Source organism: Zosterops lateralis (genome assembly GCF_965231275.1).
Source record: "Zosterops lateralis genome assembly, chromosome: 2".
NCBI classification, from domain to species: domain Eukaryota; kingdom Metazoa; phylum Chordata; class Aves; order Passeriformes; family Zosteropidae; genus Zosterops; species Zosterops lateralis.
In genome coordinates this window covers 12,252,396-12,264,924 of record NC_139763.1, presented here as the reverse complement: position 1 = coordinate 12,264,924, position 12,529 = coordinate 12,252,396, and the positions used below count along the sequence as shown (strand labels likewise).

General features: G+C 33.3%; 1 protein-coding gene across 1 annotated transcript in view; it reads left to right on the top strand.

Moving 5' to 3' along the window:
- Positions 1-12,529, top strand: part of IL1RAPL1 (interleukin 1 receptor accessory protein like 1) — a gene marked incomplete at both ends in the record, with an annotated part of 598,003 nt that overhangs the window by 333,506 nt on the left and 251,968 nt on the right. The window contains 2 exons of the mRNA XM_083855627.1: positions 2,506-2,692; positions 3,787-3,940. Coding sequence (XP_083711753.1) covers positions 2,506-2,692; positions 3,787-3,940 — 341 coding nt within the window. The remainder of the gene's footprint in view (positions 1-2,505; positions 2,693-3,786; positions 3,941-12,529) is intronic.

The window sequence follows — 12,529 nt, the reverse complement described above, 5'->3', positions numbered from 1 at the left end:
GGAAAAAACAAAGGCAAACAAACAAACAAAAGAAACGCCCCAAAGGTATCGTGATAAGTAAGTTAAAGCACAATTAGTTTAGCTAACACCAGTTTTTAAAATCCCTTTAACTCATGCCATAGGGTTTTTGCTTGTTTTATTTGTTTCTTATCTGGTCCCTCTAGTAAGAGACATATGGAAAACTTTCTTACTTCTAACACATGAGCGTTTTTTTACCCTCTGCAGTATGTGCATGCTCCAGAGGGCTCTGCTGCCTGTGCTTTTTCTGTTGCCTCAGAGGATTGACATCTAGTGTATCCTTCATACTCTAGCTGTAATCAGCAAACTCACACCCTCTTTCTTCTTCTTCATTCCTACCTGGGGACTATTTAATTTTCTTTCTCTCTTTCTGTAGGGTGAGCCCATTATCTTGGTTTTCTTACCTCATACTGTTTGTGTTGCTCTGCCTTCTGTGCCCACCTCTTTGAGTTTTGTTTCATCCCAACAGCTTTGGTTTCTGACACAGAGCATAAGATGAGTCAGACTGCCAGTGCAGTTAGTATTTAGAATTGAAATAAGGAAGTCTGTGTCACCAGTGGGCATCTGGAACTGTAGGGTTTTTTGATAATACCTTCAGCTTTTGAAAGAAATTTCTGTTAGGGAACTCAGCTGACAAAAATCCACCCAAAATTTTTCAGTACCGTGTATCTGACAGTTTAGAAAGATCCACTTCAAGCAATGAACTTAAACATTCTGAAATATTTCCAAAATGCTTCTCTTATGAGCAGGAAGCCTTAGTTGCATCTGCTGAAGGATCTGCTGTTGCGATGGAAACTTGGATGTGCCTCAGATGAAATTCTGTCTCTGGCAATTGACATTGCCACTGTTGCAGAACAGAGTTTTTTAGTACATCAAAACATTTAATCATAATTTTTGCAAAATTCACTCCAAATACTGAAGGATGCCTATGCAAAAATTTTACTAACGTTGCGTCTTCAGAGACTGGGAAGTCAGTAAAGTGTCCTCTCTTTCTTTTTTTTTCCCCTGCCATGTCCTTCTAGAAATATTTAAATAACGAGATTCAGCGACATGAACTGGAAAGATTTAAAGAGAATATTTAAATGTGAAAATTGTAGGGCCAAACCACTCCCTTATACTGCTACCCCTCATCCAATAATAGGACACTCTCATCTAGTTAGTTTACTCTTAAACCTCAGGGTCTGATGACTTGTTCAGAACCTGTTTCCAAGGGATGAGTCTTCCAAGAAAAAAGAAAAAGCATTTTACCAATTTGGAAAAAAACAGAATTAAGTGACTTTTTATGATATTTTCAAGACACACGATAAACAAACAAATAAATAAAATATTCCAAGTAACATCTTAATAGAAAAATAACATCATTTACACTAATGAAAAAGTATTCATTAAAAAGTGAGTGAATTTCAATTGCTGTAGATTTAAGAATGGAAATTGGCTCTTTACAAGCTTAAATGCAGCAAGAGTGATTCATATTCAGTGGATCCTTTCTTTGATTTGCATAAAGCTTAAACAACTTTATTTGCTTTATACAGCCAGATTCTCAAACATGGTAACAAATTATGCTTACTTCTTCTTCATTATGAGGAAATAATTTTGTGTTTGTTTTCCTTACAAGTCCATGAATTAGATCGATAGCAAAGGGTCATTCTGTTCAAAAAATTTGCATTTTTAAGACTATTCTCCAATTTGATGGTTACTTACAGGGTTATATTTTCTGTAGAAAATTTGGCTCTAAATTCTTTGAATTAAGTTTTCTTATTCTTTATCCTTAAGTATTTCTATCCCCTCTTATTGAACAGAAAAAGGAAACAGATATTAGGAAATTGATCTTTGAGATTCTGTCATGTCTTATACACACACGTCCATTTTAAATAAGCAATCAGCTTGTAGAGGATGAGAATGGTGATAAGGAGGTGAATGCTTCCTCAGTTCTCTCTGCAGGATCCTCTGTCAGCAGGCCAGGGGTAAAATGCATTTACAGAACAGTAGGAGAGAAATCTTACACCATCACAGTGTGCTCCCAGGGAGTACTCAGCTTTATACACTCATTGGCTCCCCACCTGGAAACTCAAATGAAAAAAATTAAAGAATCATTTCAAGCAATTTTGCCTTTTTGCCTGATTGAATGTGGAATGTGAGAACGCAGACAAAGATCCCTAGTTCTGACTGCCTGGCTTATCAACATCCAGAAACAGATGTAGTGACAAATTTCAGGGGAGAACACAAGCTCATAAAGCCTGTAGGTAATGCAGAACATTTTGTCCTGGGAGTGTGGGCATTGAAGGTCACAGTCAACAAACTGGCAGTGCCTTAGATTGAAACATCCCTCATTCTATAATTAATCACAAGATTCTTTTTAATTAACGTCTGTAAAATGTTGCCACTTCCAGTTTAAGGCATACTCGACGCTGATGAATGTTTGGCTCTTGGTGTGTTGCTTGAGTTCCAGTTTATTAGACTTTTCTTTCTATTTTTATTGCATTACAGAAACTCAACTTACTGTATGAAAGTGTCCATTTCGCTGACGGTGGGTGAAAATGACACTGGACTCTGCTACAATTCAAAGATGAAATATTTTGAAAAAGCTGAACTTAGCAAAAGCAAGGAAATCTCATGTCCTGAAATCGAGGATTTTTTATTTCCATTTAGGGAGCCTGAAATTCTGTGGTATAAGGTAAGGAATGCAAGAGTTTTATACCTTCAAATATATATTATACAATGTTCTTATGATTCTCTTGATCTTAATGTGTTATGAAGCTTGTGTTGGTTTTAATTTTGTCAAGAAAAGACAACAGAACCAACAATGGTAGAAAAGAATGGACTAATTGAAAAATTCAAATGCTTCCTTTAGTAAACTGTATGAGATATCTATGTATGCTTTACCTAAATAAACAGCTTAATTTTGCAGCATAAAATTCAGCAAATACTACCAAAACTTCAGTTTCTACATATATACTTAAGGTTATATTTGCAAATATAATTTCGCTGTTTTTATCAATAACTTTGTTTAAATATTGTGTATTTTTTTCTACATCATTACTTAAGGACCAAATTCTTGCAAGTAGTGTTGCCTGTGGGCAGTGCAGTACGATTAATTATGATATGCAAGACAGTGCTACCTAAAAAGTAAAATTTTGTGGCCTGGAAAGATAATGTCCAAATTAACTGATAGCATATCTAGAAGAAATATAGCAAACTATTTGCTTGAATCTCAGCTTGGAGTTTGTGTCTGTAAGAAAACACTTTATTAGAATAAGAATGCACCTTTCATAAGTTCAGAAAGCTTTGATTCTAATGGTTTTAGAAAGAGATATATAGGATCCTTATTCCTCCTCATTCTCGTCTTCTGTTTCTCTAAATTTTTTAATTATATATTTTTTAAATTGAATTAAAAAGGAAAAAAAATAATTATTCCCTGCAGCCTGAGCTGCTGGTAATATAAAAGTTATAGACTGCAGACATAAGTGTAATGCTGAATAAGTAAATTAAATATGAGCCACTCAGCACACTAATGTAAAAAAAAAACAAAACACCACACCGAAGAAATCAACTCCCTTTTATAGCCAGAGGCATAAATATCAAATCAGGTGATAAAATTACTTTTAACCAACATCTAAATAGACTGGATTTTTACATATTTAGTTAATATACATTTATAGCAAGCCTGGGCTCTTGCCTAGCCACCTTGACTTTGGGCAGCATTGTACACAGTGGTCCTTTTCAAGTGTAGGAACACAGTCCCTGAAGTTTTATATTCTCTTTAAACAGGAATGCAAGTCAAAGACGTGGAGATCAAGTATTGTGTTTAAAAAGGACACTCTTGTCATTCGGGAAGTTAGAGAGGATGACATTGGAAATTACACTTGTGAGCTAAAATATGGATTCTTTGTTGTCAGAAGAACGACGGAGTTGACAGTTACAGGTAATTACAGGCTCTTTCTATCTCTTATATTTAAGAAAAAGAAAAGGCATTGAATATTGTGGTACAAATTGTGTCTTTTTGAGTCATACAGTTTGCACAGAACTTTGCTGTGTGCCTAGGTATGAATGGTTGGTACATTAAAACTGTCCTGAATATTTCACAGTGGTATCTGTAATACCTTGACAAGTCTGAGTTTTGTTCTGCTCCAAAAATCATTATGTCTATCATATTCTGTCATGTGATTAAATTACTTGGGACATAAAAGCTGCTGTAGCAATATCTCCATGATAGAAGCTCTAATTGTCTTTGGGCATGAGAACAGCTGTAGCCACAACCCAAGAGCAGCAGCTCTGTCCCAGTGGGACCATTGCAGGTGTGTGACAGGTGCTTGAGCAGTGGATGATGAGGGCAGGAGCATTTTTCCTCTGTTATTCTCTCCCCCACTTTCTCTAGTTTATAGTTCAAGAACTTCCTGATCTCAGTTGTCATGCACTGTGGTTACCAATTCATCTATTTTACATTAGTCTGATTATTTTTTTAATCCGTTTAGTCTTGGCTTTGAAAATATTTTGAAGTATTAAGTTCCACATAGTAATTATGTAACATGAATAAACTCTATAATTCAGCAAACAGCAATTCCATAAGATGCATTTAATGTAACCTGCTTTTAAAACAACCATGTCAATATTTAAAATCCATTATCAATGAAAAAAATATATGCTGTAACAGTAATGTCCACAGAGGAAGAACAATGTGAAGAATGGTTCATTGAATTTTCAGTTTCTCACCAGACCTCTAACCTCCATTTTACAATTATGTAAAACATATACCTGAACATACATGTAAGGTAAAAAATGAGCTTTTACAATTATAGAATTACAATGGGAGTACATAATGATCTATGTAATGTTGTGTATTTCACAGTATATTTCCTAAAAGAAGGCAGAATGAGGATTTTCCTGGCAAATTAGAGGTGAACTAGATACAGTTGACAAAGAGGCTTACATGTCTAAGTTCTTGCACCTTCAAAATGTCTAGTAAACCAAGAAAAAAAAATCTTCTAGAATAACTGTGTGGGTTGTTCTTGATCATTTTTTTTGTATCTAATCTATAAATCTGAGGCCCAGCAGCAACTAGCAACACACTTATGTTAAGCCTTTGGTTGAATTGCAGCAGTTTCCTTTAATGGTGAAAAGTTAGTTTTCTCTTTCACTGTATCCCATTTTCCCTCCACATTAACAGAAATTATAGTCAATTAGGGAATGCAATTTTCCACTGTTGGATGTGTCTGGAAATCATATTGTTTATGTTGTTTTGGCAGATTCAAGTAATCAATCATAGTTATTTAAACTCAATAACCAGGATCTCTTTGTTGTTGTATAGCATTGATTTATTTGGTCAGTACAGATAGATAATTACTGTCGAGTGATTAACCTCACAATAAACATCCATATACTCTGTTTGATTGACTCTGATATAAAGAAATCTGATAAAGGTTCTTCAAGTGTGTGTTTTATACCAGAATAATGTCAGTTATCTTTTGCAATATTTGAGACCTGGATTTCAAAAGCACATATTTGCTGCATCTTTAAGTGATCCTTTCTGTCCCTTTGGTTGGTGCTCCACTGCACAGCAGTACTTCAACAGGCTCAGACTGACAGAAAAGAGAAAGAAAAAAAAGTATTGGAACTAGATCTATGTTACTATTTGTAGGAATAGTTTTTAAAAAAAAAAAGTAATTCATCACTTGTAGTGTAGGTAGGAGTTCAGTATTTAATGTTTAACTAGACAGAAACAGAAAGTGACTTGGCTGATTTTGATGTGCTAAAAATGAATGAATTCATAGGGAGGGAACTATTCAATTTCCACCTCTGCAAACCCCAGCAGATTTAAGGACAACCTTCAAATTAGTAAACTCCTTTAGTAGTACTGTGGGTCTTCGTATAATCTTTATAATATTAAGTGAATAAATAGAACTAGCAGATAGATTTACTCACAGTACTAATTTTCGTTACACCTGTTCCTCACCACCTCTTCCCTCCAGGCAACTGTGGACAGTCACCACTTAAGGATATTTTGTCCCACACATTGTGTTTTGTCAGAATTGCTGTCTCCTTTAGGGAAACCTGCTGCTCTTACAGACTATTAACTATGGATGTAATTATGAATACATTATTTTCAATATTGGTGTTGTATATTCTTCTTGTTATAACCTCCGTGCTTTGCATGTTAAATATCCGTGTGCCTCATAGTGAAACATGGAATAGCCTGTATTCTGATTTGTCATTAAAGTTGAAAAATAAGAAGGGAATTCACACATTTTGCAAAAGGCCAAACTCACTTGATAGGTAGTATACATCTCATCTAAGTATAGCAGTTGAAAACCTCTAATCCATGGAAAAAGATCATTTCCTTTTAAAAGAATAAGAAAAAAAAAATAGTCTCTTCTTAAACCTTTACTTATAGGCACTCAATGCCATCTTGGGTACACCTTTACAGTAACAACTATTTCATGGCTCACTTTTTTATTTGTGGTTTTTGGGATTTTTTTCTTTGATCTTGATGGAAACTTAAAAATTTTTTAAGATCTGTGTCTCACACTGAAAAAATATTATTGTCTAAGTAATTTGAATACATTTCTTTATTCTTCTGAGATTCCCTGTTTTGCAAAACAAAATCTATACACTGATTATTTGAACTTGTAACTAATCAAAATATTCGCATAAAAAGCATAATTGGTAGGTTTTTTGGTTTTTGGTTATGCAATTAGACAGTCTAAAGTGTCCTGCAATGTACAAAGTCATTTGTGGACTTTTATACTTCAGATTAGCAGGTTTTCTTTTATATGTGGAATTTTAATTAAGGCATACCTGCTGTCTCTGAAATAATTAAGAATGTGTTTAGTATTGAGAAAGAATCTTATTAGAAAAGTATAGTGTTAATTTAGTCATAGTGCACAACATGGGTCAAAAATACTTTCCTTCAGTGATTTGTTTTATTTAAATATTAGGTTTAATATTTTATTTTTTTTATATTCTTTTTTTACTTATAGTACCAAGGCATCTGCAAACTATTTCTTCTTTTGAAGGGTTTTCTTCAGGTCAAGGGAAGCCCAGTCTGTGCCTGAGAGAATATTCCCATCCCCACTGCAATAAAATACAGTTCTCCATCATGAACATCATAAAGCAAACAGACCCCATCAGCCTCGCAGTTGGAACATTACCTATTCTGTTTTAGTTTTAAATATTAAAATACTTTTACCATTCTGTCAAAAGTGAGAAAACCTCATACCTTGCAGGTGGATTCAGGGCTAATCAGTTGGTTCTTAATCCTGAAGCCTTTCCTCAGAGATACCCTTTGTTTTCTTTATGCAATGATTAGACTCTGAGAAGTTCCCTTGGAAACAATTCCTGCTGGAATGAGCACAATATTAGATTTACAGATTCCAGCATGTTTGCAATCAAGTTATAGGAATAATAAATTGTCAGAGTAATTTTTTATTATTTAAATTCAGCTTGCTTTAACAAATTTCTGCAATAATCTTGAATGTGCCAGTTTATTCTTTTCCATCTTCAACCCATTTTTTGGGTTTTTAAGGCAAAAAAAAAGGAATGTAATTTTTCTCATTCAGTTATGCTGTAATCAACTGTTAGTGCTGCTTAAAGTTTGGGTTATGTTGAATAAGTTTTGCCTCTTTTGCTTTCTGACAGATTTAGTCTTCATTTGCATAATGGGAAATCTTAAATGACTACATGTTTGTATGTATTTTTAGAGCTGAAAAGATTACTGTAAAAATAAATAGTATGAAGAAATCATTATTATTAAATTATTTACCTAGCCTCACAGCTCAAAAATGTGGCTCTTTTATATGCAGCTAGCCACCATATATTGTGAATAAAAAAAAACCAAACCAAAACAAACCTGAAAGGGACACACACAAAAACACACACACAGAGGTAATTGGAAGCCTATAGCCTGCTTTAAGTGGACTGGATTTTAACTGTATAAGACAAAATGTTCACCATTTTTTCCAAAAAAAAAAAAAAAAAAAAATTGAGTTTAATTTCTTCAGGTGTGCTGCTCTTTGCAGAGAGGTGCTGCCATAAGTATGTTCCTCTTTATTTTTAGCAGGTTCTAGGTGAGACAAGCATTAAAGAACAAAGAGAGTTGTTTTCTAAGCATTTAGAGCTTTAGCACAGACTCTGCTGGGTTTCTGAAGTTAATGACAGGTATGAACCATATTGAATGTACCCAGCGACTCCTTAATTCAGCTGATGCTAATAATTATCAGAGCTTACTCTCATTCCTTTTATTCATCATTAATTTAATTCAATTCCAGAACATACTCAGATAGAAGTTCTATTTACCATTACTCTGTGCAAGGACTAATAAAATATAAAGCAAACAATAGACTTATTATTAAAGCAGCATGTTCAGAATACTAACCTACCATTTTAAAATGCATAAAATCCTGTAGGTTTAACAAATTTATGGCTGAAAAGTGGGATGAATTTATTTTTTGTAAATTAGAAATGAGTGGTTTTCTTTTATAGTGCAATCATTTTAATACACCTGAAAACAAGGGCCTAAATTAATTTCCTCTCTGTATTTGAGTAATAATAACCAAACATTATGTCAATGTTTGATAAAATATTCCCTATAAATGTTAATTTAAAATATTTATTGTTAATGGCTTTAGAGGGTTGTTCAAAACCAGCATTATATGAAGACAGCAATGAGCAAAGCTTTATGTATTTTACTTCAAAGGAAGTGCAGATGATGTCATGTACTCTATGTTATAAATCGAAATGATGAATTAGAAAACCAGCTTCAGCAATTTAGCCAAAGAAGAGATGCAAACGTTTAAGAGAGAAAAAATTCCAGATTCATTTTCAACCTTGCTGCTGGTGACCTTTTGACATTTCTTCCTTTGTCCTATGCTGAGTTGGAGTGCTCACAAAGACACAGTTTTAATTATTAGAGATTATTCCTATTGTACTTAGAGTAAAGAGAAGACCCTTACGCAGTAATTCAATGAAGCAAGCAAAAGGGTGTGGTCAAAACTTCTTTAATAAGATAGACTCCATGGGCTTTAGAAGGAAAATTTTCTCTCTCTAAAATAAGACCTGACAAATAACTTGTTCCCTTTGGGTGATGTGTTTCTATGCTCATCATTCTGGACAATGTCCTATTTCATGCACAGGATACGGCTCTTTTTCTGTTATTTACCAGAAGTCTTCCAGGATGTGGCCACTAGTATTTGATGATGCAGTCATGACCTCTGCTGGAGTCCTGTGCTCCCTGTGGACAATTCAATGACAGTAAAAGTTAGGCATTGTGTAAATAATTGATAAGAAATAGAAGAAATCTTAGTCCATAATCAAAATGAAGAATTCCACTTAAATTAATAAATTAGATATTGTGCAAAATATGCAGTGTATTACTATGCATACTGTTGTTAAATTTACAACAAATTGGCCTATTTCTAAGTGTTATTATAAACCTAATGTATTTTTAAACTTGTACTGATTCTTTTTTCATTAATATGTTAGGATTTTTTCAATTTTGGCTTTGTGCGTAAGGTTGAAGACTAAAGTAAAATAATAACTCCAAATAAGTTTGGCTTTTTACCTCAGATGAAGGGAAAAAAAATGGGAAAATGACCTTTCCAAAATGGAAGTTTGTTTGTGTGAGTCAATTTCTCTTTCTTCATGAAACATATGAGAATATTGAAATAAAAACAATGTGAGTGGATGTTGTTACCAGGATGATTGTTTCATTATGTATATAATATCTCAGTTTAATGTAGTGAGGTTTTTAAGATGAACTACATTCTACAGAGAGAAATATTTTACAGACAAAAGTTTATCACAAAAAATGTGTTAGTGGAAACTAAGGACATAAAAGATATGTAAACTTGTAGTTCAATAATATCTCACAAAATTAAGTAAATCTGTTGGTAAGGCACCCAAGATGCTTGTTAAACAACCTTTGAAAAGTAGATAAATTACATTGAATATTAATGTTTCACATTATTGCTATGGAATCAGAAGACTTTATTTTAATTTACATTCCCCTGGAGTATGTTAAATCCACCAATACTGTCCTAACTGAGCATTTGGCATCTCCAAAGCTTTTTTTACACTGCTTTAGATAATTTATATGTACAGTGGAGTCTTCCAGGTTGGTACTTTAATAAACCAGAGTATAAAATGTACCAGTACAATAGCATAAGGACCTTGTGTTGCCCCTATCATAAAAACAATCTGTACACATTCTTTAAAAGTCTATACACAATTGGACTAACTGAATATTTAGGTTTAAAATGGAGGCATTTTTCTATTCTTTCAGTGTCTTTCAAATGGTTTCGGCAAGTTCTAAACTCAGAGCTACTAAGCAAAATTCTATTGGTAATACATATCTTCAGAATGAAATTCTGGACAATTCATATACCTGAAATTGTTGCAATTGTTTTTAGAAGCAGAAGTTTTTTGTTTACAGAAGAAAAGGAAAGACACCTTATTTTAACTGCAGCAATATCGCATGGGGACCTGTGTTAACAGAATACTAGCCTCAAAACCATTTAGAAGGTATCTAATGTATATTTCTCTGAATTAAAAGAGTAACTTTTAGGGGTATTGACATCCTCAGAAGTGTTGTCATCTACCCTTCGCCACCTTCCAAGGGAAAAAAATGGGCTTTTTTCATGCTGTTGTCTCATTGTATGAATTAATTACCCAAAATATCATCATATGTAAACAATAGAAAAACAGTGCATATTGAATTTAAGAAACTAGTTTTTCTTGGAATTCTATTACAAGGTTGAATCAAGACTGAAATCTTAGTTTCTCTGAGATTGGTATCTATTTGCCCATTGACTTAAAGAGTCAACGTTTAATCTTTTGACTTTCTTGCTATGAAAGATCAGGATTCATGTTAATTTTAAAAATTGAAATCAGTTTTTAAATTAAAACAGATCTGCAAATCACCCTGATGTTTTATTGGTTATTCTATCATGCAATTTCTTTCAATTAATGAATGAAACAATTTTCTAAAAGTAATTTAAATATTCTTTCTTCATGCTTTAGGCAAAATGTACGGTAGCTGCATAGTAACCCTCCAAAACAAGATGAATAAGAGATTTATTTTTTTTTTTTTAACCATAATATAAAGGGAAAACCTGCTTATCTTTTTCTACATGACTATAAAGTACAGATTTTAATTCTGGATGCCTGAAACTATAATTTCTCACAGTTTACTTGCTTTGGTAAACAGTTTGTTTCAGTCTTTACTGGAATAAATTTGGGTAAAACACCTACTGACTTATTGGAAAAAATAAAGCTAAAATTCAGCAGTAAAGTGAAATAACTCTGTACTCTAGGGTACTTTATCTGAAAAGCTTAAAAATTAAAAATATGTTAAAGGGAATAGAAATAACTAAATCAAAATTGTATTATAATTTAACTTCTGATGTTTTACTTATCAATGTGAGAACTTAATATAGGAAAACAATTTCACCAGCTTTTTTTTTTTTTTTTTTTTTTTTTTTTTTTTTTTTTTTTCTCCCTGTCTGAACGTGATAACATACAATAATTGTTTGAATATAAAAAAGAAATTGGAACCAGCAATGACATTTTTCCATTTCTTTAATGCACTTTTTGCTTTGGAGTATTATATTCACACCCAGAACAGGATTAATTTTAAAATATTAGATATAACCTCATAGAAACATGACTGAGGAGTGATATAAATCAGTGAATTTCCTCCACATTCTTTACACAAAGTGAAGAAGGAAGAACTAGAGTAGAAATATGCCTGTGGGTTTTCTCCTCTTCTAAATAATTCTGTTTCACCTCACTGCATTCTTCCCATGTTCAACAAGAGGATTATATTTCTCCAGACACTCAATATGACAATGAACATTCCCAGCGCTTAACAAGCCCCTTGTGGAGCCACTAGTCCCACAGTGCAATTTTACTCAAGTTGTGGAAAGTTTATTTATGGCGAGTATGTGTGGGTTTTTTTTCCTAGAGGTAAGACTCTTCTCACCTAAGTTTAATATCAACACTCACTGGCATATGAGCTGGCTGCTCTTCCTGGAAATTCCATGGCATGACTGATATCATCTTTATGCCAAGGCATTGAACATCAGAGGAGCTGAGTTTTGCAGAATTCCTCTTCCATCTCTTGACTATCCAAGGGCTTTAGTTGACAAACTCAAATGTAGATTTATAATATAGGCATCTAAATCACATGAATCCTGCTTTAAGGCTGCACAGTTGTTATGGTTATAACCTTTGGAAATGGCAAGCTGGCTCTACATAATATTTTCTTGTTATAAAACAGGCGCTAAGATTTTCAAAGCAGATAAGTACAAATCTGTAGCAGAAATATTATTTGTTTTTTAAACAAGATGTACAGCTGGGGAAAAAGAAAAAGAACTCAAGGTTTTGGGTGTACACGGCTGTCTTTAAATCTCAGGGGCTTAATATACCAGTTGGTCTAATAGAGTATATTGCTTTTACCTTGATATGTCTATAGCAAGATTACTGTTATTATTTTTCATGGTATTTAAGTTTTCTTAGGATG